Consider the following 27,623-nt stretch of genomic DNA (forward strand, 5'->3'; position numbering starts at 1 on the left):
TTAACAGCCGTGCCCCTCCTGCTTTTATGCTCCCTTCAAGTATTGGAAGGCCACAATGAGGTCTCCCTGGAGCCTTCTCCAAGCTAAACAAGCCCAGTCCCTCAACTTTTCCTCGTAGGAAAGGTGTTTGCTCCTTGGAAAGTGACAATCAATAAATGTAAGAAGAATCATTGTAGAGAAATGGCTGCAAGTTTCCTGATGGAAATGGCAGTGTTGAAGATGTTTCTGGTGGTACAGATGTAGGATGAGTTGTCACGGAGGGTAACCTCTTGTTCCCCATGCAGAAGCTTGTGCAGGGCAGGTTGATGAACACACTGCAGGCCCCAAACTGCAAAGCTGGCCTTAGAATGTGTCAGGTGCTTTCTGGAATAACACTTAGGTCCATGTAAGGTGGAAAAGGTTTTTCATCCCAGATCCCAGATCTGTCTATCTATCCAACCATTGGTCTCTTGCAAATGAGATCTGAACCTTCCTGCTGCTTTTGACAAAAGAAGGTCTCTAAAATCCCAAATTCCCACAGGTCTCACTGGTCAGGTAGAGAAGCAAACACAATGCAACTCAGTGAGGCACGCTGGAAATGCAGGTACAAGATCATGGTTGTGGCAAATTGGGAAGAGGTTGCCCTGGAGCAGGTAGAGATGGGGGGGAAGGGGGGGATGGTACTGTGTTGTCTAAGAACCAACCCCATGATGTTTTGTTCTGTAAAGGACTGAAGCTATTTTGAAATAAAGCCTCTGGTGGCTTTCCTTGTCTTTGTTTTAGATTGTGTATTATTTGTTGTACCAAGGAACATGGTTTACTGGCAAAATGTTGGTGGCAGGTGGACAGTTGGACTGGGTGATTTTGGAGGTCTTTTCCAACCTTGGTGATTCTATGACTCTACAATTTTATCTTTACAGGTAGCAGGAAATACAGTGAATTTGGGGATTTTTACATTTGTTAGGAATGCAATTCCTACAAACATGAATTTAAAAGTTTCTTCAAGATGACAAAAATGCAATAGTCCTTTTTTTAGAGTGTTAACCAGAATTTTGAAACAGGGTTAGCACCTTGCCTTTAACCAATACACCTCTTCTTGTTTCTTCTCTCTCAGGTATTTCACTGCCCGGCATCAGCAGTGATGAACTGCAAGGAGGTTCAGATGAACTCCAAGTTATATTTTAGGCTCAGCCTCAACACCCTTTGTTTCTAACAGCAGCTAATTGCTTGTAACTAAATAATAGAAGGCATCACATTATGAGCTTCATTTGATGCTAAATATTTAAAGGACTCAAACTGATGTAACCCAGCTTCGCCCTACACACATCTGCAAGCCATCTTCATGAAAGACAATTCCGTGTAATGCACATAAGTCCCAGGAAACACATGCTGATGGCTGTGTCTTAGGAATGAGTGTTCAAGAAGGTCGTTTGATAGAAACCTGCTGCAAAAGTGGTGCTGCAGTGGCACAGGCTGCCCAGGGAGGTGGTGCAGTCACCGTCCCTGAGGTGTTCAGGAGCCGTGTGGATGTGGCACTGAGGGACGTGGGCAGTGCGCGTGGGGGGGGTGGGCTGGTGGTTGGACTGGGGGATCTGTGAGGTCTTTTCCAACCTTCATGATTCTGTTCTATGATTCAGATCGCACATTCCTTCCCCTCCAAGGAGATGAGCAGTGAGCCATCTCCCAGTTTGCTCCTATACCATTCCTACAAGAGGCCACCTTGGATGCAGATCGGGAGGTAGGGAGCTTGCTGAAAGGCAGTGGGAGGCACAACCAAAGAATGATTTTGCCACATGGTTGTATTTCTCCACACAAGTGATTTATGGCTCTTGTTTTGCAGAGCTGTGATAACTTTTTAATAGGAAACACAGGCAGTGTGCACCTTGTGGTTTCATTGTGCTCTGGAAGGTATGTGGGGGAGAACAAAAGGGGAAGTGCATAGAGTGCTAAACAAGCAGGGAGGAGGCAGGCAAGTTTGGAATTACTTTACACAAAAATAGCTTCCCTGAAATTTCTGTTTGCTCCTTGATAAGCAAAGCCTGGAAGTGTATCGGCCAGATATGTGCCCAGGCTGGCATTAGCAAAACCTCTTACTGGTGTACTGCGGCTTAGAAGTTGCCTAGACCTGACTCCATCATTTTGCAGTTACACAGATGGATTTTGTCGCAAATGTCAAGTGATGTAAAGTACAAACTCTTCAAGTGCTTCACCACTGGTTCTCTGTTTCCACTGGGTTCTGGGCATAAATAGCACCTCAAAAGGCCCCCATAAGCTCCAGTACTTTCACCTTGCACCCAAAAGCTCAGCTGTGCTCTCTTTCCCGCAGGGCATGACATGAAACGTAAGGCCTATTTTCAGATCTACCTAACAGGTTCTTCATGGGCTTGGTGCCAAGCCTACCGCAAACACTTGAAAAAGAACCTCAGCCAATTGAGGACGTCCTCAGATCTGCTGCTCTATGAAACAGATTTTTAAAAAGGTAAAAAGGTAAGAGGAGGAAGAAACAGCACTGATAGGAACTGTGACAATAACAAGAATGGAAATGCTCCAGCTGAAGCTGTCTGTTTGCATGAGCGTGCTGAACTTGGTGAAGGGACCCATGAAACCAGCCCCTACAACTGGAACGATTTACTCCAGAAGCGCAGAAGGATGACCAGCAAATTCCTCTGCTTGAATCAGTGTGAATTCTTATCTGTGAGACTCGCCTGGCTGCCTAGGAGCTCGGTTTTCTTCTGAGGAGGCCAACTCTATTCCCTCTCTCATAACTGAGAGTGGCAAGGCACTGCTGGGGAGTGATTCACTTCCCTATTTCAAATCTCTGTTTTAAGGAAGGGAGAACTAGAGATGTCTATCTGCCTGCACTGGTGACAAATGGAGCTTGGATAACCAACAGAGATAAGATGCACTACATGAAAAGTGCTCATGTAAAGCAAGGGAAATCCAACCCTGTGCAACCCAGGGCTTGTAGGCAAGTTACTGGTCCCTTGCAAAGGAACAGCCTTTGCTGAGTGAAGGTAAAGCTGCTGGTAATTCTCACCAACTCACTGTTCTGCTAGTTGTTTTGTACTCAGATGTTCCTTGCCACACAGTGACCTGGCAAACAAAGTCAGCACTCCATGGCAATCTTGTTCAAAAAGTACGTGTATTTAATAATGATAACAAATACATTTTTTCCCCTGGAATTTCCACTACTGTATTTCAAGAAGTCCCTTATGTGGCCACTGCAGTTTGACTGTACATAGCTACTGTCTAAGCTGGATACATGTTTATGTTTTAGCAGTGTAGTACTCATATATTCTCTATAAATATAATAAAAAGATTTAACATTTCTATTTTCATTCTGATTCTTACACGTATTTACTGAGTTTTCACAAAAATACATGTCTCTTTCCTACCTCCCCCATCCTCTTATTGGGTTCCAAATAAACCTGAGTTTGTAGTTCAAGTCAGTACCTGCTATCTGTTGGGGTGCACAGGTCTGATGCACACACGTGGCGGTGTTGCCATTGTTCCTGCTCACCAGCTTTGCAGCACAAATACATTCTTGGTGTGAAGGAAAAGAAAACACTTCAATGTTTTTAAACAAAAGGAAGAGCTACAATGGACCCCTGGGATACACGGGTGTTCTGTACCAACAGAAGATGGCATTTTTCCATCTAAAAATGAGCCACCGCATTTCAGGCCTTTGTTAATACGCTGAGATTTCCATGCATATCATTTTACAACTGGCTTATGACCAAAGTGGTGCCTTCACCACACTGAGGCATATGGCCAAAAGCATTCAGACACTCCTGCACTGAATGATGGGCCGCTTCAAGGCTGTGGTGAAGCACCCTTCTGTGGGGATGAGAAGGGAGCCCTGGGCAGTCACATGCTGCTGGGTTTGCCAGCAAGCACTCAGAATACTCAACGGTCCCAATTATCTGTTCTGTCATCATCTGAATGGGTGACCTTTTTTTTTCCCAGCAGATTTTGATGATGGCCTAAGCTGTACTGAGAACTGGGAATGTCTGCTGAGCTGTGGGCTCTGTCAGGGACCTTTCCACCTGCCTGTGGTGGCCCTTCTCCACTTCATGAAACTGGATGGAAGGTTTGTCAAAGAAATGAAACTCCTCACATTCGTACAGAAACCGAAGAAATGGGACCCCAAATCATTTGCAGTAACACTGGTAAAAAAAAAAAGGGCTTGGGTTCCTACTGATGAAATTTAGGAACTATAAGTGAGATATTAGGAAGACATTTTTTCCTCAGAGGGCGGTGAGGCACAGCTGCCCAGAGAAGCTGTGGTGCCCCATCCCTGGAGGTGTGCTCAAGGCCAGGTTGGATGGAGCCCTGGGCAGCCTGAGCTGGTGGGGGGCAGCCCTGCTCACGGCAGGGGTTGGGGTTGGGTGGGCTTTGAGATCCTCTCAAACCCAAACCATTCTGTGATTCTGTGATTCTGTGATTCTATGACAATCTGATGCAAAATCCCTCTATTTGCCAGCAGCCCCAGTAGCAGGGCAATGCTTCTGCTGCCTTGTTTGCAGAACGACATGAAGTGGGTGGGCGGCAATGGGGCACCTATGGGGGAACCAGATCAGTACGAGCTTTGCTGAGGTGTCCCATATACACAAACACATATGCAAGCACAGTACACACAATACAAAAGTGTAGTCTTTGGCTAAATCTTCTAATTTATAGGAAACGGTGTGAACACAAAAACAGAACCAAAAATGTTGCCAGCCTCTTAGATCATTTACTTAGAAAAACATGACCAGTATGCAGAACATGTTGCTTTTTAAGAAACTTAATCTTCACAGCTCATAACAATACCAAATTTTTGGTAACCACCACATAACCGATCTTGTAGTATAAAACGGCACTGGTTTGTGTGTCCTTTATGAGTCTCTTCAACTCGCTGCAGTCTCTCAGAAAAGCCTTCAGGTGCTGTGTAGCTGTAACAGGGGCTAACACAAACCTGCACACAGGAGTGGAAATAGTACAGCTACAAAAATTGGAGGTGACCGGATTGTCTAAAGACAGCATGTGGTAATGGGGATCACTGACTAAAGCATCCACTTGTAAACCCATGACATGAAAGGAACAGGCCTTCAGTGCAGTTAATTGTCTTGTGATGAGCCTTGTTTTTGAATAATCATGTTCCTTCTGAATGACATGATTAAACTATCATTTTCCTTAGGAACAAATGATGCCATTACTAGCTACTTTATGTAATAAACAGTAAGATCTGGTTTGACTTTCATTAGTATCACTTTTTCTGAATGTTTAGATCGCGCATGTCTTGATTCAAGCTTCTACAAACTTCATCTCCCTGGCAGTGCATTTTAGCAAGTTGATTTTGGAAACAGCATCTTGAGTTCTTCCCCTTGAATGATGCTTGTAACAGGACAGCATACTGCCTGGCACAGGCAGAAGGAGCAGATAGCCTTACCATGGCCCCAGCTGGGACCAACACTCATAGCACCACACCGATCACCTTGCTGAATCACATTGGTAATGCTCGTTGCTCTTCCAATTAACTTTACTACAATACAAAATTTTGAACAGTGAAAATACATGTTGACATGGCTTTTTCAAGACATGTTTTACTGTACAGTCTGATGCCTAATGCTAATATTTCTTAACAGCACAAGCAGAGCACTCTTCTTTTCACTTTAATACATAGGACAACCCGTTCCTTACAAGTGGACCTCCGATTTTCTACATTGGACCACTGAACTGTGTTATGTAGAGATGGTGACATGCCTGTGGCTTTCCCTTCTTTTTAAAAATAAAAAAGGCTGGGTTGCAGACAACAGAAATACAAATCCTGGCGTGCCAGATTAACACTGGCCACTGACAGCATCTGCATTGAACGTGATCTGCGTGGGGCTCATCTGTTGCAGCTGAGGCATCCGTGCTTCCAGCGGTTTGTCGCCCACCGACTGCATTGCCTGGTTCCTCTTCCGCAGCATCTGTCCAATCCCCATCATGGGGAACCTGCCCCTGCTTTTAACACAGTTGGGGCTGCCCAACGGGTTGTTGGAAACCAGCTGAGTAGGGGACACAGCTTCTTCCTTGGTGGGATATGCTTTTTCTTCGTATGTAAAAGAGACCTGGTTGGGGTGGATGGGGGATGTACTTCCTGGCTGAAAAAGCGGGGACAGTGTCCTTTCACTAGAGCTTTTGGAAGGAAAATTCATCGGTGAGCCTAAAATCTTGTACTGGTGGGAGGGGGAGACCTGGTCTGTTTGGTCCTCTCTGTCAACGGACTCGAAGGAGTGCACAATGTTCAGGATGAGGGGAGAGTCCTTGGCCCGGCTCCCGCCCCGCACCGGCTCCTGCTGTGGGGACTCCTGCCTCTTCAGGAGCCGGGGGGTCCTGGGTAGTGGCTGCTGGGCCTCCAGGTATTCCAGGGAGCTGGAGGTGATGCAGCCAGCCTTGGTGGCCAAGGGCTCGTGGAAGGGGCTCAGCCCACTGGTGGAGTCTGAAAGCAACCAGAAAAGGAACCAGAAGAGCAAATGGCATTGAGTAGCATCACCTTCTCTGCCTCATGGCAGACATTACCTTTCACAGACTGCATAACAGCATGACACATGGACCAGCTCAATCAAGTGGTCTCAGGGATGCACACAACACAACATCAAAGAACCTGATTCCTTGACCCCATTTGATACTTACACTGCTGATCACGAGTAACTTATCTGCCGCCTTCCTCAAATGCAGGAAGAGCATTTAAAGTGAGTAAGACAAGGACATGAAATAGGAAACCATGGATGTTTTCAGCTGTTGTATTAATCATATCCTCTAAGGCAATGTCTGAGAAATCTCACATTTCTTTGGGTAGTTTTAGATGGGTCTGTGCACTGTACTCCCTGACACACCTACAAACATAGGGGACAACAGGGAGTTAATTCCTCATGTCTCTACTTGCGTTTTGGAATAAAATCTGTTCTTGGTTTCACACATGTAAATATGGAGTAACTGCACTGGCTAGATTCAGGCTGTTACAGTTGGAACAGATTTGCTGCACTGACTTCAGCAACAATCTTCCCTGAGCAAGGACTGAATATAAATGGAACAATCTTTTCAGGATTTGGCCCAATAATACAAAACAGCCCATGGAGAAGATCTGTTCAGTTTCTACAGAATGTTGGCACTCACTCACGCCAAGCTAGTTGCGAGAAAAAAAGTACATTTTGCTGCGTTTAGGAAACGCTAGCCAAGCAGCCTGCTTTGTTAGAATGCTCCTAACTGAAAGAAGAGTGGACTGGCAGCTTATCTCTGTCTGTGACTTCTCCTGGTCTCAAACTATATAAAAGGGATAGAAAATAATGCAAGACTTTGGACATCAGGTAATAGCCACAAATCTCACGTGTATTTCTTTCCAAAGGGATGGTCTTGGCAGAGGTTGAGGTCTAAATGGATGTATAGGATGAAATCACTTGCATTGAGAGTTGCTTGGGAAAAGCAGATAGGGTTTAATCTGACTTATTTATTTCCAAAACTGGCCAAAATCACTTGACCACTTGAGGAAACAAGTGCCAAAACACAATTTCCATAAGCAGAGATATGCTTTAGTTGAGATCTGAATGATTTTCGGATTTCAGTTCAAAAAAGCAAGTAGAAGCCAAGGAGAAAAAATCAACTGCTTATTGTCCCCCTGTGCCTCCAAACAGCCTCCTGGCACCATATTCAGCATTTCAAGTCACCAAATTTCTCTGCATGGCTCTGTAGTTACCTCCCTTGATCAACAGCTATGTCCCCTTCCTGCTCCCCACTGCATTTCCCTAGCCACATGCTCCCTATTTTCCCCACTGGCTGCTCTTCTCCACACCTCCTTAACCCTGTCATCCTTGGAGCAGGTCCCATCCAGCCCTCCCCAGGCCACCTCCTCCCCTGCATCAGGAATGCTTTTCTCCCCTACGGCTGTCTCATTGTTTCCCTTTTCTGTTAATGCTCTTCCTCTTCCTTTCACTGCCAGTGGTCAGTATTCCCCTCTGCATTTCCTTTTGCCTGCCCACCTCCCCTTTCTCCACTACCAGCTGCTGCCACCGCTTCTCCCCAGAGGCCAGCACTGATATGGGGTGACTGCTGATGCTTTCAAAGTGCCAATGTGCCAGCTGCCATGGTTTCCCTAGGATGTCATGTTCAATGTTTGATTACACGATTCCATCCTCTTTCACATAACCACATCCAGAGCAGGCAGCAAACACGAGGACTATTTACACACAACCACACCCCACACAAGACGTCGACACTACATGGGCCCATGCTAGCACAGGCACAGGAAGGCTCATGTCCATAGACAGACCAACACTTCTTCCACTGACCTTTCTCAGCACCTCCAGCCTTGGTAGCTTTTCGGTCCCTCAGCAGAGCCTTGGTGTTCTGTATCTGTGAGATAAGACAGGAAGAAGGCTGTCTATATGAAACTGGACTTTTCTCAGTTTTCTTTGGGAGCTGACGGTGAAGAATTTCCCCTTTCTTTTCTTGTTTTCTGAGTTTTTTGTCCTTTAGGTTGTAAAACAAACAAGAACAATCTGGTTTACTGAAGGAAATTGAAATGTCCTAAACCCCCCAGAGATACACTGCTTACTGAAGCTGGATTAAAAACAAAATATTTACAAGGAGTTTATCCTGACTACTCAAAATAACTGCGTCTTCCAAGTCATATTTTCCTCTGATCTGTTTGACATGATCAGAAAATCAAGCCTGTCTTCAGAGACATGTGCTAGGATACCTTGTTCAAGCAAACACACAAAGATTTATGATCTTTCAGATTTGAAATTTGCCTGCCCATTTAAACACACACACAAAAGAACTGCCTTTGATTTCTGTTTATTGCACTTCCTCGAGCATTTCCAAAGGTGATCTGGAGAACTTTAATGTATTTTAAACTCTTCGAGTCACTCATCTTCTGTCTGCACAGTATCCTGAGGAACGCAGACTTTGCTGCACATCCCCGAGCTCTGATTCTCTGTGTGTATAATTCTGTAATTCAGCGGCCTCTTCTCCCACATAACAATAATAGGATCAGAAGTGACAGTCTCAAGTTGTGCCAGGGAGGTTAACATTGGATATTAGGAACCATTTCTTCTCAGCAAGAGCAGTGAGGCAGTGGCACAGGCTGCCCAGAGAGGTGGTGCAGACACCGTCCCTGGAGGTGTTCAGGAGCTGTGTGGATGTGGCACTGAGGGATATGTCTACAGCAGTCACAGGCATGGGTTGATGGTTGGACTGAATCACATTAGTGGTCTTCCAACCTTAGTGATTCTGTGGGGTTATTTTCTTAGATGGGCATCTGTGTGATGGAAAGCAATGTGTATGCATGTGGGACAGAGGGAAAGAATGCAGAAGACAATTTTTTTTTTTTGTCCACTAAACAACTCAGGAAACATGTTAAGACACATAAAAGGAAAATAATAAAGCAGAGCTCTTCTTGATCACTGCCACCTCAGACAGAATCAGGCCCTCCGCACAGATGGTGTTTGGCACTGCTGGGATCATTAATCTCTGAACTTTCAGAAGTCACAGAATCAGAATGAAGACCTTCAGGAACATTTTAAGTTTTATTACAGAAGCTGTGAGGTGACATAGGAGAGAGAGAACCAGGGACATCTCTGGGAGCCCCTCACTGCCTTCTTCCTCTCGGTGTACTATCACAGATTCATTGTTCCCCAGCCTTCTCTCCATACATCCCTTATTTCCTCAAACTGCTTTTCCCTCAGCCAACTATGGCTGGCTAACTCTTACACAGAATAAAACAACACTTTCTGGATCTGGATCAGCCATCACTTTCCTTGTGCTACACCTCCTGATCAGCCTGATCCCTTCCCCCTTGCTTTTACAGGCTGTGGCCATCTCAGTGACAGAACATTTATTCCTCTCTGCCTGTGCTGTGCTTGAAATAACACCACACCTGACCAGTCCCAGATAGCATTTTGGCGAGCACAGTCACTATTGATGTTGATGAAATAATAACAACAGTAATAACAACAATAGCAGCAATAATAATAATGCTGTGTGAATAACGGACTACAACAATAAAGTCAGTGGGAGCTCCACATTTAATTTGGAGCTCACCAAACTATTTTTTCACCCAAGGCTGCAAGACTCTGCTGCCAAGTTCAGCAGAGACTAGGTTCTACCACATATCTTTTTTTTTTAAAGTGGGTGAGACTGCAAAGTGGGTGACTACATAAAGCCTAAAGGGGTCCATTAAAATTGTTTAACAACTTTCTGCTATTTGGGTAGGTGATTTGCATTTTGGTAGCTGCAGCATCTGTCAGCATGCAGGACACTGCAGCACTGCAATACTTTTAGCCTTTTTGCAAGTGCCAAGCCAGAACCGCTAACTGCTCTGCTCTGAAATGTGCTGGAGAAGATATTTGTCTGGAGAAGAGGAGGCTGAGGGGAGACTTTATCACTCTCTACAACCACCTGAAAGGAGGCTGTGGCAAGGTGGGTGTCAGACTCTTCTCCCAGGTAATAGCCATAAGATGAGAAGGAATGGCCTCAAGTTGTGCCAGAGGAGGTTCAGGTTGGATATTGCGAACAACTTCTCAGCAGAAGTGGGGAGGCAGTGGCACAGGCTGCCCAGGGAGGTGGTGCAGTCACCGTCCCTGGAGGTGTTCAAGAGCCGTGTGGATGTGGCACTGAGGGACGTGGGCAGTGGGCATGGTAGGGTGGGATGATGGTTGGATTGGGTGACATCAGAGGTCTTTTCCAGCCTTAATGATTCTATGATTCTTTGTTCCACATGCCCATGACTTTGTTTTTACGCTGCTGTAATGTTTTACTAGCAGCCGCAGCACAGTTGTGTTGTACAATTGAAGCACTGATGAAAAAGCAAATTCACACATCCGGCAATGAACTACTATATCCCAGAAGAATGCTGTAAATAATTTTTATTTTTTAAATTTACTAATATTCCTTCTCTTTGATGATCATTGTAGGACGGGGAACAATGAAAATCCTAAATTCCCAAGTTTCCACATGCTATTATATTTTAAGAAGGAAAGGAAGTGTTCCTTTGGGGGAGTTACAGAAGTTCACTCCTCACCATGCTGTATGCAGCCATGCAATGGCATGCTGCTGCACAATGAAAGGGTTGTGCCGGTATGTTATACTTGAATAGGTTCAGCATTACATCAGCCTCTGCTATTTCCTGTCCTGACCTCGACCCTAAAATCCACACTAGTCCTAGCAATGGACTTGAAAGGAAGATAACAGGTATTTGCCTTGGCCATGCCTGATATTGTGATAGGATGACGATGTAAGTTCTTAAAATCACAAATTCCTCAAGCCTGAGCCCACCGGCTCGTCTAGGGAAAGCAGGGATCCTCAGCACTGGTCCCTGGGTTTGCTGCAGGAATGACTGCTCACCACCTGTGGCCGCTCCAGCAAAAAAAGACACTGCTCAACTGTCCCAAGCGCTAAAGTAAGGCCAGCCTGCAAAGCCACCCAGATGCTTAGCCCTGAGAGAAACTCTCAGCACCTCAGACCTGGCACACCAGTGCTACCACCCAGTTTCGGACACTGAAGGTACAGGTGGGCTAGGCCTGTCCCCTGCCCATGTGCTACATTGCATGGCCCAGCAACAGCCTGTGCTGCTGGCAGCTGGTCGTGGCCCACCGAGCGTCCTCATTTCACATGACAGAGTGAGGTGGAAGAAACACAGTCAGCTGCTTCTGCCGTGCCTGACCACCTCTCTCCTGGTATTGCCACGGCAACACAAAGCCATGCTGCCTTGGGGACATCTGTCTGGGAACCAGGTAAAGCCTCTGAGGTAAAGCCTCTGTTTTCAGGCTGGGCACAGAGGATGGCAGGGGGACCATGATCACAGCTCACGAATCACTCCCAGCTTATGAATTCTGTCACCCTGAGCTCCAGCAGCACCTGCTGATCCCAACGGCACAATCCAGACACTTCCATCCATCCCCCTGACAGCATTTTAGCAGACATCTACCACAGCTGTAAGCAGCAGGAGCATCTCGGGGCTTGCATTCACCCAAGCATGCCGCTTTAACTGTCCTGGTGTTATACAATCCCCTCGTGTAAATACAGCTAACGCAATATCAACATGCTTTATATTCAGCTGTGCCCATGTAGAAAGAGATTATACTGTATTATTATCAGTGTCTGCACTGAGATTGCATTAAGGTAACCATTTCAAGAAAGAAAAGACACACCCTCATCCTCTAAATAGCTACTTTGGGACTAACTGTGAGCACAGGAGAGGCTCTGGAGACAGCCTTCATCCCTAAGGATGCATACAAACAAAACTAGGGTCACTGAGTCGCACCATTACTAGTTATGCACACTAGCTCTGTGCAGGTGCTCATACAGGCCTTGCTGCAGACTCCCCTACATGCAGCATGGATGCAGAAGCAGTAAGCCAGTGCCTGAATGCTATGCAGAGTACTCCTGGGGCTCTCGGGCACTGTGCAGCATCAGGATGCAGGATGCCTGCATCGCAACCTCTGGGGACCTGCCTGAGTTCTGAGAGGACATCTGCCTGCAGCAGTTTGAGGTAAACTGCCACAGAGCATTTTGAAATACAATATTCACTGAGTCTACCCACTGCTAATACATTTTAAGTAAGGTGGTTTCAATTTATGTGAGAAAAGAATGGTAAAAGTGCTTTGCCCTGATATTTCCATCTGGCTTGCGACTCAGCTGTTCTATTAAATTTGCAAGCAGTCTTTAAAATAAACAAAACCAGCCACGAAACAGATCTATCCCTGCAATTAAATCATCAATCCAGCACTGAAGAGTAGCAAGCTCCTCCGGAACACTGTTACTCATGTTGTAAGATACAACTTGTATAGTTCACAACCCTTGTAACTTTAGTGCTTCACCAAGTAACAGCCAGAGAACAAAAATCCAGACAGGCAGACAGGAGAGGATTCCTTTAATATAAACTACCTCCTCTAATGCGGGCAAGAAGACTGGAGACAGACTGAACAGTAACCTGGTTCAATCTTTGCTCTGGCCAAGGGAAGTCCCTCACAAGACAGTGGGCTAGTTCTCAATCAGTTCTGCTGGGAAGCAAAAAATTCACTTGGGCAGAGTTTTGTGCTAATACAGTTTTACTGTTTCTAATAGTTAAGCCTGGGCTCTGCCAGGTCAGTGCACTCTGCTATGCAGATCTACACCAAACTATCCTGGAAGGTGAACCCTGGCAGTCACTCAGCTTTTTGCCCTGCACCACCAAGGTCTTTCAACTCAAGACAATGAAGATACGGTTTTCTAGAGCAAGTTGCAGCTCAGAAGGAAATTAAAGGGCCCCCTGAAGAAATTTTGTTTTACTTTGCTAAACAGAGGATTTCTTTTCCTCATGAAAGCTGAAAGTCATCTTGAAACTTCCACTCCAGGCGGCTGCTATTTTTTCTTTCAAAAAGAAATTGAGAGAACTGTTCTGCGCGGATCTTTTTTTTTCCTCACAGTTCCAGAAACTCATTGTCTTAATTGCAACTGCTGGAGATCCTCAAATTCAGCCTGCTTTTCAAATACCTTAAGAAGCTTTAATGAGCTTTACCTCATAGGAGTCTTTATTTGCCTTGTACTTGTCAATCTGGTACAGCTGGTTCTTGTGGCAAATATTGTCCTGGAGTTCAGACTTCTGTTGAGAGAGGAGCACAAAAAATCAAAGTATGTAAGATAATTAGAGAAAACTGATGTTTAGCTACTGCTTAATGGACCATGTCCACTCTAGGCATTCAGTAGAGTCGCATCAACTTATGGAGATGATAAATATGATCCATTACGTTCTAAACATCATTGATGCCATCATTAAAACATACTTGTTATGAGAACTGAAAAGAGAGAAAACTGAGAAGCTGTTGTCAGAAGAAAAGGTAATCCGGGATAATTTCTCAAAGGGAAAAAGCATTTCATAAAGAAAAAAACCCACCCTACTGACAATGTGATGTAGGAGCCCACAGACTCTTAGCTGTTTAAGACTTCTTGCCTGAACAGACAGTTATGTGGAGAGGCCATGAGAAGAGGGAGTGCAGCTTGTCTTTGTGCACCTTGCCCATCCTAATACCTGAGCAAGTGTGATGCAAAACACAGCTAGGGAGTTCAGTTGCCCCAGATGTAGAAGAAAGGGTGGTGTGGCAAGGTGATTGCTCCCTTCAGCCACTCACAGAGCAGTTCCACAGCAGAGGGAGGGAAGCACAAGGTACTGCAGGCTCTCAGGGGTGCTCCCTTCAGGGATCTCAGCTAGGTGAGCTGGACAGCTGTGCACCATTAGCACAGGCACTGAAGGGCATGGATTTTACGAAGAGCAATGCTAAAGAAGAGAGAAAAATGGTCTGGGAGAACATTTGCCAAGTCAAGTGGGCTAAACTGCATACACATACACTGACTGCACAGCAGCCTATCCTGGGATGGCAAATTTATCACTAGTTTTCTATGGAGAACTAATGTACTTCTCTGGAAACGCTTCTCACGAGATGTAAAGACTATAAGTAGTTACTAGATAACTCTCAGTAACCTGGAGAATTATTATTTGAAATAATGCTTTTAGTTTGCAAGGAATACCTCCGTTTCATGGCTACTATGACAGAATTGGGAAAAAATAAACCAACATGGGTAATGCCTTAAGAAACTTTTAAGCATTTTTTTACCCTCTCACCTGCTTGTCCAAAGAATCAACATCAAGCAGTACTTACTCTAAGGCTTGCCAGGTAGCGCTCCAGCTTCTTATTAAGAAGAAAGTAGATAGCAAGTGTGTGACTTGCCCTGTTTGAGAGCACAGTGTTGATGACATCGCTGTTCTTATAGCCAAGCTTCTCAGTCATATGGAGCAGCACGCTTTGGCTGAGGTCCTCCAAGTGGATTCTGCAGAAACAAGAGAAGCAGAGCACATTGCTTCTACTGTCTTCCCAGCGACAGAGCCTTGTTAGCAACACTGGAGAAGGGATCTGGAAGGCTCAGTAGTGCAGCCATGAGTAGGTATGAAAAAGGCAGATTGCTAGGGAACCACACACAAGATGGAACATCCTGGCAGTTGAACAAACAAAACTCTTCCTGCCAGTTCAAACTGACCTTATGAAGGGAAACAGCACTGTGATGCTCAGGATGTCTCACTCTGTTATTCTAGATGTGATCAATGGTGATGAAAACCATCACGAGAATCCGGCTGATTTTGAAGGAAAAGAGGCAAAATCTATCTTAGGTAGTGACATTTTGCTTTCTGAAATGATTCTTGTAACCAAACACCAGTGTTCAGCTCCATTCCTCATCTATTGCACAATATTCATGCACAAAATAGCTAAAGAACTTTACCACAGAGAAAGATGACATATAGGAAGGATTATTACAGCAGCTCTCAAAATGGTAAAGCTGCTATTATAATCATGTTGGTTAAAAGCAGAAATGCAATACAAGTTTATGGATGTGCTTTTCTGTAAAGTCTGTAACAGACTTAGTCAAGGTGAGAAATGCAGTACAGCAGCCTCTGAAATGGTAAATAACTTTTGCAGGCTATGTTAAAAACAGATTTTCCAGAGGACTCTTATTTAGGCATCTAAATGTGCTGGCCAGATTCCCAGATGTACCCATCAACTCCTATCCATCTCCAAAGAAATGCTGGATTTTGTTTGCTTTCTAAAAAATATTCCTTGCTTCCAACATCAAGCCTAATATTTGCCCAGGGCAACTCAGGGAAGCTTAAGTTATGAGCTATTATGTATATACAGAGAGAAAGGTATAACTACCTACAGTTCTCACTCATTCTCTGCTACACTCTTGTTCTGTACACCTTTGCCATGAGGAATGCCTGGTGTGCAGTCTGGGTCTAATATGAGAAGGACTTAGACAAGATGCAAAACAGAGTATGGAAAATCTCAAATTACTGTTTTCCTTTACTCAGCACTCTTATTAACACGCATTCTGCAGCTAAAGAATGCTTGGGTGGTTTTCTTAGAGTTCATAACCAAAACGCATCTTGGCCATTGCACAGTAAGGCATCTGGACAGCAAAAAAAATTTAAGCAATTTCTGCTTGAAGTGCTGAGCAAAACTGGAAATATTTGCTTGCCTTCAGGGAATTTCTTTAACAACAGCAAGCTTTTAAAAAGCCTGAAAGAACATTCTCCTGAAAATGTAGTTTCTGCTGTTATTCTACCTTCTCTCCATGCTTTCTCTTTTCCTACTATGTTCCTGTCTCAGTAACTATGGTTGTTACCTGAAATTGGTAGAAGAGGACTGCAAGAACAGAACATAGCTTCTTGTTTGTGATAGAAAGCACGATTCCTTGCAAATTAAGTAGTGGGTATTTCAGAACAATGTTGATATTATCTTACCCACATTTGCACACTAGCAGAAACTTGGACACCCTGCTGAGTCTGACCCCAGCAATACTTTCTGAACAAGTTTAAAAAGAGGCAAGCCAAGTCTTTACATATTTCAAACTTTACTGTATTTTCCCTACAAGGCTTCAGTATGACAAATTCTAGGTAGGCCAATCTTGAGGAATAAACTAATTAAACTGTAGAAATATAATGTATGAAATATAATGTAGAAATAAAAAAAAAAAAAAAAAAAAAAAAAAAAGAAGGTAAAGAAGGATTCTGTATGGCTTTCATCCTTTACAGCTTCATTGACTTCATCATACAATTTGGGTTCTGACAGAACGAGTAGTTACTTTGCTCTAGTTTTCACATCAAACAACAAGCTGTTTAAAAGTGTTTGTAATGGGAAAGGAATACTATCATCACCCTATCTGCATAAATGCATGAACAAACATATGCCCTCTCTATAGTTCAGCTCTGCATTTTCTTCTGTTCTTACATATGATTGCCTTTAGGAGAAAATGATTAATAGGCACTCCATAAGCACCGTGGCACAGCTATTGTATCTAGGAGAGGCCAGCCTCTCATGAGTCTATGACCTAACTGCACCAGTGAGCAAGCTCTGAAGTGGTACCTCCATCACAGCCTGACTAAGGCCTGATAACTGCAAGCTAACAACTCAAAAACAGAGGCATGAAAATGCACCTGCGAATGCAGAAGAATTCTGAAATCACATTCAAGCCGTATTTCTTTCTTTTTTCCTCTTCCTAGATAGAACACACTCAGCAAGAGAATTAAATTACCCATACAGCTCTCAGTTACACTTACATTCATTTAACAGATGCCACGTTTAGTAGATTGATTAGACTCATTACGGCAGTGATTTCATTAGCTTAACGACTCATTCAGTTTACACTTGTGTTCTCCTTCTTTACCATATAATGTTCATATGCAGAGTGCACTTCAGTACAGTCCAGTGCACCATGGAAACTCAGATTTCCATTTGTTGTACAAATTAACTCAATTGACCTTAAATTTCAGGCAGTAATGCTGAGATAATGAGTCTGCCTGTTCTCCGTCTTGCTCCCTGCAAAACAATCCTTCTTATGTGTCTGAGTATTGTGGTTGGCAATTCTGTCCAAGGCAGAGGGTTGGAACTAGATGACCTTTAAGGTCCCTTCCAACTCAAGCCATTCTATGTATGATTCTATGATCCCACTGCATGCAGTTAGCCTCACATATGCTTCAGTGGATGGATCTAGCGATATCACCCTTTGGATAACAAGTATCCAAACTGTTCAATGCCTCTCCAACCAGATTCTGTGAGTGAGAGACATCTTATTCTGCTCAGGTCAAAGAAATACATAGTCACAATCATTGTCCACAACACAATACATGAAACGCTAACTCTGGAAGGGAAATGCCTGCTGGTATACTACTGCACCTCAGTTCCCTGTGCATATAGAAGGAGAAGTGTCTCTCAGCCCCACAGAGTTAGGTCCTCCAGTTCTTAAACATGTCCTGTTCACCTGGATAGCAGTACCAGAGGGGAAAACAGGTGGGGAGGCACTTTTAACAGCAAAATTGCAATTTCAGATGAATGCTCAAGGCTGTCTGTACGTACGGTCTGAGCTTGCCTAGGCACTTAGACCTTCAGGGCATCAACACAGAAAGATGGCCTATTTGGTGAACAACAAATCACTTCGGAGTGGGGACAGTGGTTCTGACATTCAAAGAAAGACTGTCACACCCCTAGATGTATACTGTATCAGGATCTAGCACTTGACTAAATAGTAGGGTAGAAGTCAGGCTTTTCTCATAGTGATTTGCCTATTAGTGAGTTAGGACTGAAATTTTGGAGTACTATCAAATTTTAAGCTCCAAAATTAAGCTTTAAGTTGCTCTATCTGCCTCAGTGCTGGATTGCATATTGGCCTGCAAGCTAGTAACTCCTACAACATCTTCTGCAGGTACAAGATTGTGTGTAAGACGCAGCAGAAAGGCTTTGATGCAGGAAGGAGGTTTTATCAGATCAAATATAGACATACATTTCTAAGTGAGTTGCCTGAGGCTCCATTTACAGTCACAGGAGAGAAAGTAGAATCTCCTGGGCACAGTGTCACTGCTGCAGAATCAAAGAGAAGTCAGACAAATCATTCTGTAAAAATTTTTCTCTGTTGACTGTAATGAGAGCCCAGGTTGACTGGATCATGCGAAGACTCCATACTAAAGATGCTGAAAGTTAAGAAAGATTATTTCTGAAGTGGACCAGAAGTACTTTTCTTTCTTCCTTGTTTTTCCTTAGATTGCAATTTGGTCTGGACATGAGATTCGTTACCTGTTTGCATTTAGTCCCACATTTAGTACTGCACAGGTATTAAAGATCAACAACCAACAAGACAAGATTATTTAACTCTGAGCTTTCTCACCACGGTCTGCATGTTTACCTAATACACAGAACCCTCACACATGCATCAGAAATGGGTATAGCTATTGGAAAATATCCTGGCTCTACTGACAAATAAGAACAAGACTACAAGTGATGTCTTTGTACACGTCCATTGTAAGCTCACGTGATCTGCACTTCAGACTACCTCACAACTGTATCATATGCCATCTTCTAATTTAAGCAACTGTTTTTGACCACTTCGGGAAGCACACATTTAATGACCAATCCTTATAACTTTAAAAATTGAGTCAAAAAAGCAACCTCAGAAAACGCAGTGGGATGCTGTCATATAAAGAATGAAAATGTAGCATCAGAGCTGTTCGCATTTTAATGTACATACACACTGGCAGGTTTTCTCCACTCTTTTGTACCTGTTTGGATATGGGACGTTAGGTGGTGCTCTCCCAGGGTAATTCTCATTAAGCCACCGATTCGCAAGTGCCTGCTGGATGTTTGGTCTCTTTGCAGGATCTGGCTCTAGTAGAGAACGTAGGAAGTTGATGGCCCCTGTGAAGAAATCAAGAAAAGACAATAGCTATGTCATATATGCCATATATATGTATATATATCCCTATGCCCAGGGAGGTGGTGGAGTCGTCGTCCCTGGCAGTGTTCAAGAGGCATCTGGATGAGGAGCTACAAGATATGGTTTACTGCTTGTGGTAGCAGTGGTAATGGGAGGATGATTGGACCAGATGATCTTGCAGCTCCTTTCCAAACTTGCGATTCTATGATTCTATGATATACTTTATGACTTAACACAATAGTCGGGTTGTTATGCCATGTAGCCTGATCAAGAACTAAATGCTAAAATACTAAAATGCAACTTTTTCTATACAGTATGCTCAAATGTCCTGAAAAACAAAGAAAGCTTGATACAGGATTGGTAACTGAAATAAACAAAGATTTATAGAGTCATAAAGGGGACGAGAAAAAGCACCTTTTGTTACAGAGCTTGTTTGAAGTTTCTGAGCAAGCTAGTCAAAACTTATTCATTTCTGTTTGAGAAATGAGGTTATCAAAAAATCACTCATACAGAGTACAGAACAGAAAGATAGACAGGGGCTGAGCGGAGAGGAGGGGAGGGATGGAGAGCTGGGAGGAAAGACATGGAAAACTGAGTTTTCTGCTCCCATTGACTGGAGAAATTCTCTTCTGGCTTCCATCCAGACTACAATCAGTTGCAGGAGGTTTTGGCCAAATTAAAAGAGTAAAATTAATGGGCTTCATTCTTTTTTCAAATACTGAACTTTCAAATTCCAATGACATTCAACCATCCCTTGGGATTTTCTTGTAAAAAAACTCAAAAGTAGTTTTCCTGTATTTGTAAGTCATGCGCTTCTTACATGCTTATGAATGACGAAATCAAGTGATTTGCTTTAAGACTCAAAATAAGTCAATGTCTGAGCTTAAGATAAATTCTGTTTTAACTGTTTCTAGTCTTTATTCCTCAAATTATCAAGGTTACATTCAGCTTATCAACTACAAATCAATGACAAGTTAAATATGTCCTCTACCATTCCCTACAGAAAAGACAAAGAAACCTAATTCTGGGAAAGCCAAAACCAGAATAATTTTGTAGAGGAGATACAGTGAACTGAGATAGCAAGTGCACCCTGAATGATGTCAATGGCAACCAAAAAACAGAAATGATGGCTGCAGCAGGTTTCTCCAGCTCGAAGGACAGCAATTTGGAAGCTTTTTTCCACCTCATTCTGCTACAGAGCTACAGTTCACTCTCTAGACTCTACTGTGCATGTTTTATCTACTTGAATCCAAATTTTGCAGAGATCTTGTGTAGCGACCTCGGGCAGTAGTAGTAGGACCACTGGTGTACTTTGCCCATGACTTGGTGAAATATTTAATATCCTTGGATTTTTCTCAAAGCCCATCACTGGAGATGTTCAAGACCAGGTTGGATGGGGCCCTAGGCAACCTGGTCTGGCACCAGATCTGGAGGTTGGTGGCCCTGCCTGTGGCAGGGGGGATGGAACTTGATGATCCTTGTGGTCCCTTCCAACTTCGGCCATTCTAGGATTCTATGTGGGAGTTAAAGAGCCTGAAATGGAAATACCGATCCCTATTCTGAAGGACAGCAGCCATGATTCATCTTCTTCACCAGCACCACTGTGAAACCCTTATGAATCCTTCCTCCCATATTCAGCTGAAGGAGAATGATATGCCTGCTCACAATGTGTTCGTCTGGAAACAGGAGCCTAGATGCAGTGCCATTGCCTTTATGGGGTTCTCTTCTACAAGACTTCTTTGTGTTTGCCTGGCTGTCGACCCAAGCATTTTCAGATCTCTGAGCCCAAAGTGACAGGCTGGCTGGGATGATGCATCACAGCAGAGCAGTGGGCAAGGGAGGGTTTCTCATCAAATAAGTCAATATTAAATTTGACAGGTGCCAAGACAGCATGGATAACTTCTAGTTTCACCATCCTGCAACCATCAGACATCAGCCGGAGAAAGCCCTGAGAGGATATCCATTGCAATGCAGGTCTAGCACTGAGAAGCTTATATTAAGAAGAGAGAGAGTTATGATTATGTATTTACCATTCCAGCTAGGCATGAGCTAGGTGTTTTCTAAGCTCTGTCTTCACAAATCACTGATTTATGTCAGGTACTTCAATTTAAGTCTTTCCCAACATTTTTGTTATTTTCTTATGACAGCAGCATTGTGGAAACAGCAGGAAGAGACTACATCCAAGTTCATAAATCTCCTGCAAGCTGATGTTAGGGCTGTTCCCTGCGTACCCTGAAAGCCTGCACGTCAACACATCTTGGGCGCCAACCCCTCCGTTATGGGAAACAAGTAACCCATTGTTCTGCCATTTTAGTTCCTCTCTTCCCAGTGATTCCTGCTAGAAACCGCACACATCCCATGGGTTCAGAGCACTCTTCCTAACACAAAACAGCCCCTCCCCAAACCAGCCACCATCCCCCTCGGCCCCCACATCAGCTAACAGCTCCTTAAAGACCCTGTTTTTTTCCCTTTGGCAAAAGACAGACTGATTAAAGGCGGCTTGCGAAGCAGTATGAAGTGCAGCAGGTTCAGACCAGGGGAAACTGATTTCAGATACTGGAGCCCTCCAGAGAAGCTCCTTTGCCAGTGCTACCCAGGCAATGAGAAGATATGGTGCAGCACCTTTGCCCACCTGAGCTGTTAGGTGGTAGAAAGAAGAATGAGTCCTTTTCACTTAGCCACACAGCTGCAGGACAGCAAAATTAATCCCTCAGGAAGTAAACATGAAGTGAATGAACCGGTTTTTGGACCCATCTGAAGCTGCTTTTCATGCTGAACCAAGTAGCTTCATGAACAAAGGATGCTGTGAATTATCCCTCCAATGCTTCATTATGTGAGGGAATGTGAGGGCCTCATTTATGACGAACTCGAGGACAGCACTAATCTGATTAGCCAGTGAGCTGCACTTGATGGAATTTTGTTTCCATGGTGTAACTTTGGGGCAAAGTTTGCTCTTTAGACAAATGAGAGATTAGTACCATGAGAAAAAAAAAAAAAACCAACAACTTTCTCTTAAAGCTTCTTTAATAGATTGAGTTCAGTAATGAACAGAAATAGGGAGAGCTTCAGGTATGGGCTACAAGACTTCTGTTGCTTCCAATTTCTTTGTCATGAATAAAATGAACTTAGTGTCTCGTTCAGAGGATGCCACAGTATAAGTGGGTGCCTGACTAAAACCAGGCATACAGCTGTTGTTTATGAAACTGGACAGAGAAAATGAAATAAGGCTGTTTAATTTTACAATGCCAGAGTAAACTCTGAACTACAGGCATGGACAGATGATTGCTTGTGTTTGTTAAGAATTTGCACGCACCTCCATGCGACAGCACTGCCTCTCCGCTCCTGACAGCGGTTAACATTTAGCTGAGATGCAATAACTTCTCAGGACGGATCTGATTGATTGAGGCTGTGCAGTCACCGTCCCTGGAGGTATTCAAGAGCCGTGTGGATGTGGCACTGAGGGATGTGGTCAGTGGGCGTGGTGGGGGTGGACTGACGGTTGGAATGGGTGACCTTAGAGGTCTTTGATGGTTGTATGATTCCATGATAGCAATTAATCTCTATTTCACAGAAGAAACGGAAGTTATCAGTTGACCCGTGTGTTGAAGTTCTAAGTGATTGACTTCTGAATGCTCTTAAAGGGGAATGCTTCTCCTCTGCTGCAAAAGCATGGAATACACAGTTGCACATGCGGTAGGTAGTGTTTGACAGACTTTAAAAAGGGGATAACATGTAAGTGATGATTAAAAGATAGTGTACCACTTGATGCTACCTTTCAGACTCTCAGATTTGAAAGGTGGGATTTTCTAACAAAAATTCCATCATCTAGACAGAAAGCTTATCAAGTGAATGAGCTAAGGATTAAAAACACACCTTTTTAAAGATATTCTTTAGCCTCAAATGCACTTCTCTAGTTTGAAAGGAAGACCATAAACACACAGAAGCAGTACATGAGAAAAAAAAGGAATGCATGCAAGGTGAATATCAACTTTCGTAATAACTGAACTCTGCTCACCTCAAATCAATGATCAGATAGCTCTGTTGTGTAAGCAGCTTAATGAAAAATTGTTTCCTAAGTGGGAAAATCAAATACTAACTCCACAGTTTTCTCTGTTGCTACACAGTTCCTTTGGGTATCCATAGTCACACAAAACTGTAACTAATACAAATAAAGCATACTCTTGTTTAGTGATAAGGACAGCTAGTTTTATAAAGGAGCCCTGCATTCAGCAGCTGTGAAGTTAAATGTTAAAAGAGAATACAAGGAACAAGCAAAACATACTACTACAAGATATCTCTTCTGCAATCTCTATGTGAATTTACAGAAAAAGGAAACATGATGTATGAAAAAGAAGGTCACTCTACCTAAGAGGTTAACCAATAAAACAATTTGCAGGGCAGAGCAGCCGATTTTCTATCTACTGACCCAAAATCTAAATGTAGCAAGAACAAATGTCATCTTAAATCAGTTTGCCATGTTGGTGAATGTGCAAACCTACTGGCTTAAATCAAGGAGTGATGCATACCTTTGTTCACACTTTGTTGAATAAAGGTTAACAAGTTTAAATCTGTTCCACTAATTTTCCATCATCTCTGAAAGTTCAAGCTTCTATTGTTCTTAGAGGATAAACAAAGACTGTTTTCATTGGAGACTGTAATGTCAAAAGATGTGACTGTGAGAAAATTTGATCTCCATGATAAAACTGTAGGATGAATGAAACAGCAAAAGGAAACCTGTCAAAAGTAGTATTATCTTTTTTGCTACATAAGGTCTGGTCTTCTCCAGACCTTTCATGGGTGATTCAGACTTCAACACGAGTTCTCCCTGTAAAGTCAGTGAAACCTCCCACACAAAGATAGCTGTGCTTGAAAAAAAACAATGATTGGGAAGGCAGTACATCAGTTCAAAGCTACTGCACAGCCATTAAACAACAGCTGTTTTCTGGTAAAAGCCTCACTGTGGGAGGTCAGTTCAGTAAACTATTTGGCAAACTTGGCAAATCTTTACAACTGTATCCAAGTCCCTGAATTCAAGAGTAATGTTGCAACTGATGCAAAAGATTTGGCTTCTAGATCAGTACAGTGTGAAACAGACAGTATAATCTTTATTTTAATTTACTCAGTGGGGCTTCTATGTATGGTAGAACATTCAAACAGTGGTTTTGTGCAACTGAATCCTACAGGGGTGTCTCCAGAATGGAAAGAGCAAATACTCCAACCACATAAAATACAAAGCAAAATTGCAGCATCCCATCACTTGTAAACCTACCACTTTATAACATGCCTGCAACATGAATTCCTGGAAGAAAACATGTACTTCATACAGATGCTGAGTGAAAGAGGAACAACATATTCCACTTCATTCACAGATAACCCATGTGAGAAAATCCTTAACTATCTATTTATTCTGCAAGCAGGGAAATCTGTACTTGGAGAATTCATCTTGTGAAACAACTTGTAAGGGCTTTTTCTTATACCCTATGATAGTGGTTTGCTGTCATTAGTGTACTGACTGAAAATACACAATCATTCACCCTTTTTCTATGAGCAATCTTTTAATTTCCTTGCAAACAGTCTGCCAGACAAGAACAGAAGCTCTCCATGAACATCAAATTTAGCACACAAAAATAAAGTACAAAGCATAGTTCATTCCAAATGCTGACACAGTCTTGCTATAAGCTGAAAAATGATTCTGTTGCCTAGTGACATGGCTTTGAAGAAAAGTTAATTTTTCTAATATTAACGCAACAACAAATTTGCATTTTATGAACACACAAAGTTTATCACAGGTCACTGTTCCAAAATAACCTGTGTGTGTGTCATTATTTCATGACCCATGTGAGGTCATTCAAGGCCACCTTACCCAAGCCATTCTATGATTCTATGATCACACCATCCTAATCATGAAAACTCCCAAGAATGTGCTACTCCAAAATAATGTGTTTGTATATCCATAACCTATGCTAAAATATTTGAACATGAAAAACTGACCAGCTATTCTCTGAAAGCAATTTCAGTGGCTTTCACAGATTTGTTCCTCTCTCATATTCAGTACAACTTGGTGTTTCTCCAGCTTATACACCAAAGTTAAAGCAAAAGGAGTTATACTTGCAACAACTCCTGCAGATCTGCTCAAGACTAAAATCAAAAAGACCATTTTTCATGATTAGCATACCATGCTGGTAACACAACTTGCAATCCCAAATTCAATGCAGTGGTTCCAACCAACTGAATCTGAATAAGTCTGAAAGCACTTTTTTGATTACCTGTGGAGAGTTGGGTGGGAAAAGGGTTCATTTCTTTGTCCACCATTTTCTGGTACAGAGCTCTTAAGCTGAACGGCTCCACAGTAAAAGGTAATGTTCCAGTCAACATCGCGTACATGTTCACCCCACTTAAAGAAAACACAGAAAAAGAAATCGAAATAATCAGGAACAAGGAAATAATTAGGCTTAGACTTTCTGACTGTATGTCATCTTTAATGTCTGACAGTTATTAGGAACTCTTCTGCTGCGCACAATGATTGGGCACGAATTTGCAGAGGTTTGCTCATGGAGGGTCACACAACTTGTAGGACATAAGCTGGGACTCACAGAACCAAGCCCAGCTGTTAGGCAAATTCTCAGTCAATTTTGCTTCACAGTTATGTCTCCCATCAGGCTGCTTAAATGCCATGCTTTCAGCAGCCCTGTCCTGCTGCTGCCCTGGGTATGACTGCCTATGTCAACAGGAACATCACTGGTCCTGGTTCAGTGCACAAAGGTTTCTGCTGACCCTCATGGCCTCTGGTGCAGCACAAAGATCAGGTGTGAACAATTACATTTTTCAGAGCAGAAAAGTTATTGCTTATTTATACCCAGCAGAGCCAGCGATGAAAAGTGGATTCTCATTCTTTTCCCTCTTAAAAGAGCTTTAAATTCAATTGAGTGGAATTCCTTCCTTTTGGGAATTGGTTTTCCCAGTTTGCTGAATGAATGCATGTGAACAGAAAGAAACCAAACCAGTGTGCTTTTATGAACTATGATCACAGCAACCATTTGTTCAGCTATGAGGAAGGGCAGGGGTTAACCATATTTTTCTTTCTTAGATGAAAAAAAAAAAAAAAAGCAGGATATTATTACTGGAGAAGTTTAAATGGTTTACAGGAATGACTGTGCTCTGTTTGCATTCCAGTACCAGTAAGAGCATTCCTCAGGGCTGGTAATCTCACCCTTGATGTGGAGGGATGGCCCACTGCAGGGTAAGAAATGAAGTAGCTGCTTGACAGTTTAGCTGTGGGTCTCCCTGGAGCATGGGCTACAGGATCAGGCTTCCATAGGGGAAGTTTTCTGGAGTCTTTAGGTATCACAATGCTGACCAATATGAGAGATTAATTAATCCATGCCCTAGTCTCACATATAAACAATGGCCAACCTTTCTTAGCAGGAGCAGCACTTATACAGTACTTTGTATTTTCAGAGCATTTCAAACACTTCAACTTCGGAAATAATGCAATTCCATAATTTTATTTAAATTTATTAATATTTTATTATCCCCAGTTCACTGGTGAGGGAAAACCCTTAGATACTAATAAAAGCTAAAAGTTAGCTGATTTCATCTAATTCTTCTTCAGGACAGGCAGTGGTAACTGACACCATAGCCAACAGGAGGGCAGAAGGTACTGACAGTACCGCAAGCAAATGACTCCAGAACATCTTTTTAGCTTCCTCCATAGCTGTCTATTCTTTTGCCTGAACACTGCTAGGTGCTCAGCATCACAAATATTCTGGCCATTTCTTCTTCCCTTCTAACTGCTATGCTTTCAAAATGATGACTGGAATGGATTTCACAACTTCTGCCAGACTTGACTGTGGATAGTGCACAGAGACTGTGTAAAAGCTTGAGGATCCTTCAGGGAAAACGAAAAAAATGTTCATCATCTTGTGCCAGAAGACACAACACGTGTCTCACTAATGTGTCTCAAAGTCATCGATCAAGTTGGGCTTTACTGCACTCACACCCTGTTCTGCTTTCTATCAATCTACATACAGTTATGCAAAAGCTCTCTTTCAAATCAAGATATTCGTATAAAATAGTTCAAAGAGTCATGCTAATTAAACAGATTTTCTTGCTTATTTCCCATTTGAGCAGCCGGTAACAATAAAAGTAACAAATTATAAACTAGAGAAGTAACTCACATGGACCAAACGTCTATTTTGGGCCCATACTTTTTCCTTGCCAGAAGTTCAGGGGCTGCATATGCTGGGCTCCCACACTGGGTGCTGAATGGATCAGAATAACCCAGGATGCCTGCACAGTTGCTCAGTCCAAAGTCTGTGAAAAGCATAGAGACACAGTTATGAAAGAGACAGATACAGCAAAACTGTAAAACAGCGAAACAGAAAAGG

At 43.0% G+C, this 27,623-nt stretch overlaps 1 protein-coding gene across 1 annotated transcript in view; it reads right to left on the reverse strand.

Annotated features, from left to right (window-relative positions):
- Window positions 1-3,109: 3,109 nt before the first annotated feature.
- The window catches only part of HUNK (hormonally up-regulated Neu-associated kinase), a 57,098-nt gene continuing 32,584 nt past the window's right edge, over window positions 3,110-27,623 (reverse strand). Inside the window, 7 exon segments of the mRNA XM_042867779.1 lie at window positions 3,110-6,445; window positions 8,292-8,355; window positions 13,502-13,585; window positions 14,640-14,808; window positions 19,082-19,217; window positions 25,503-25,630; window positions 27,414-27,549. Coding sequence (XP_042723713.1) covers window positions 5,802-6,445; window positions 8,292-8,355; window positions 13,502-13,585; window positions 14,640-14,808; window positions 19,082-19,217; window positions 25,503-25,630; window positions 27,414-27,549 — 1,361 coding nt within the window. The 3' untranslated portion in view covers window positions 3,110-5,801.

This window comes from Lagopus leucura, unplaced genomic scaffold (genome assembly GCF_019238085.1).
Source record: "Lagopus leucura isolate 7727_CA_CO unplaced genomic scaffold, USGS_WTPT01 Super-Scaffold_100001, whole genome shotgun sequence".
Classification (NCBI taxonomy): domain Eukaryota; kingdom Metazoa; phylum Chordata; class Aves; order Galliformes; family Phasianidae; genus Lagopus; species Lagopus leucura.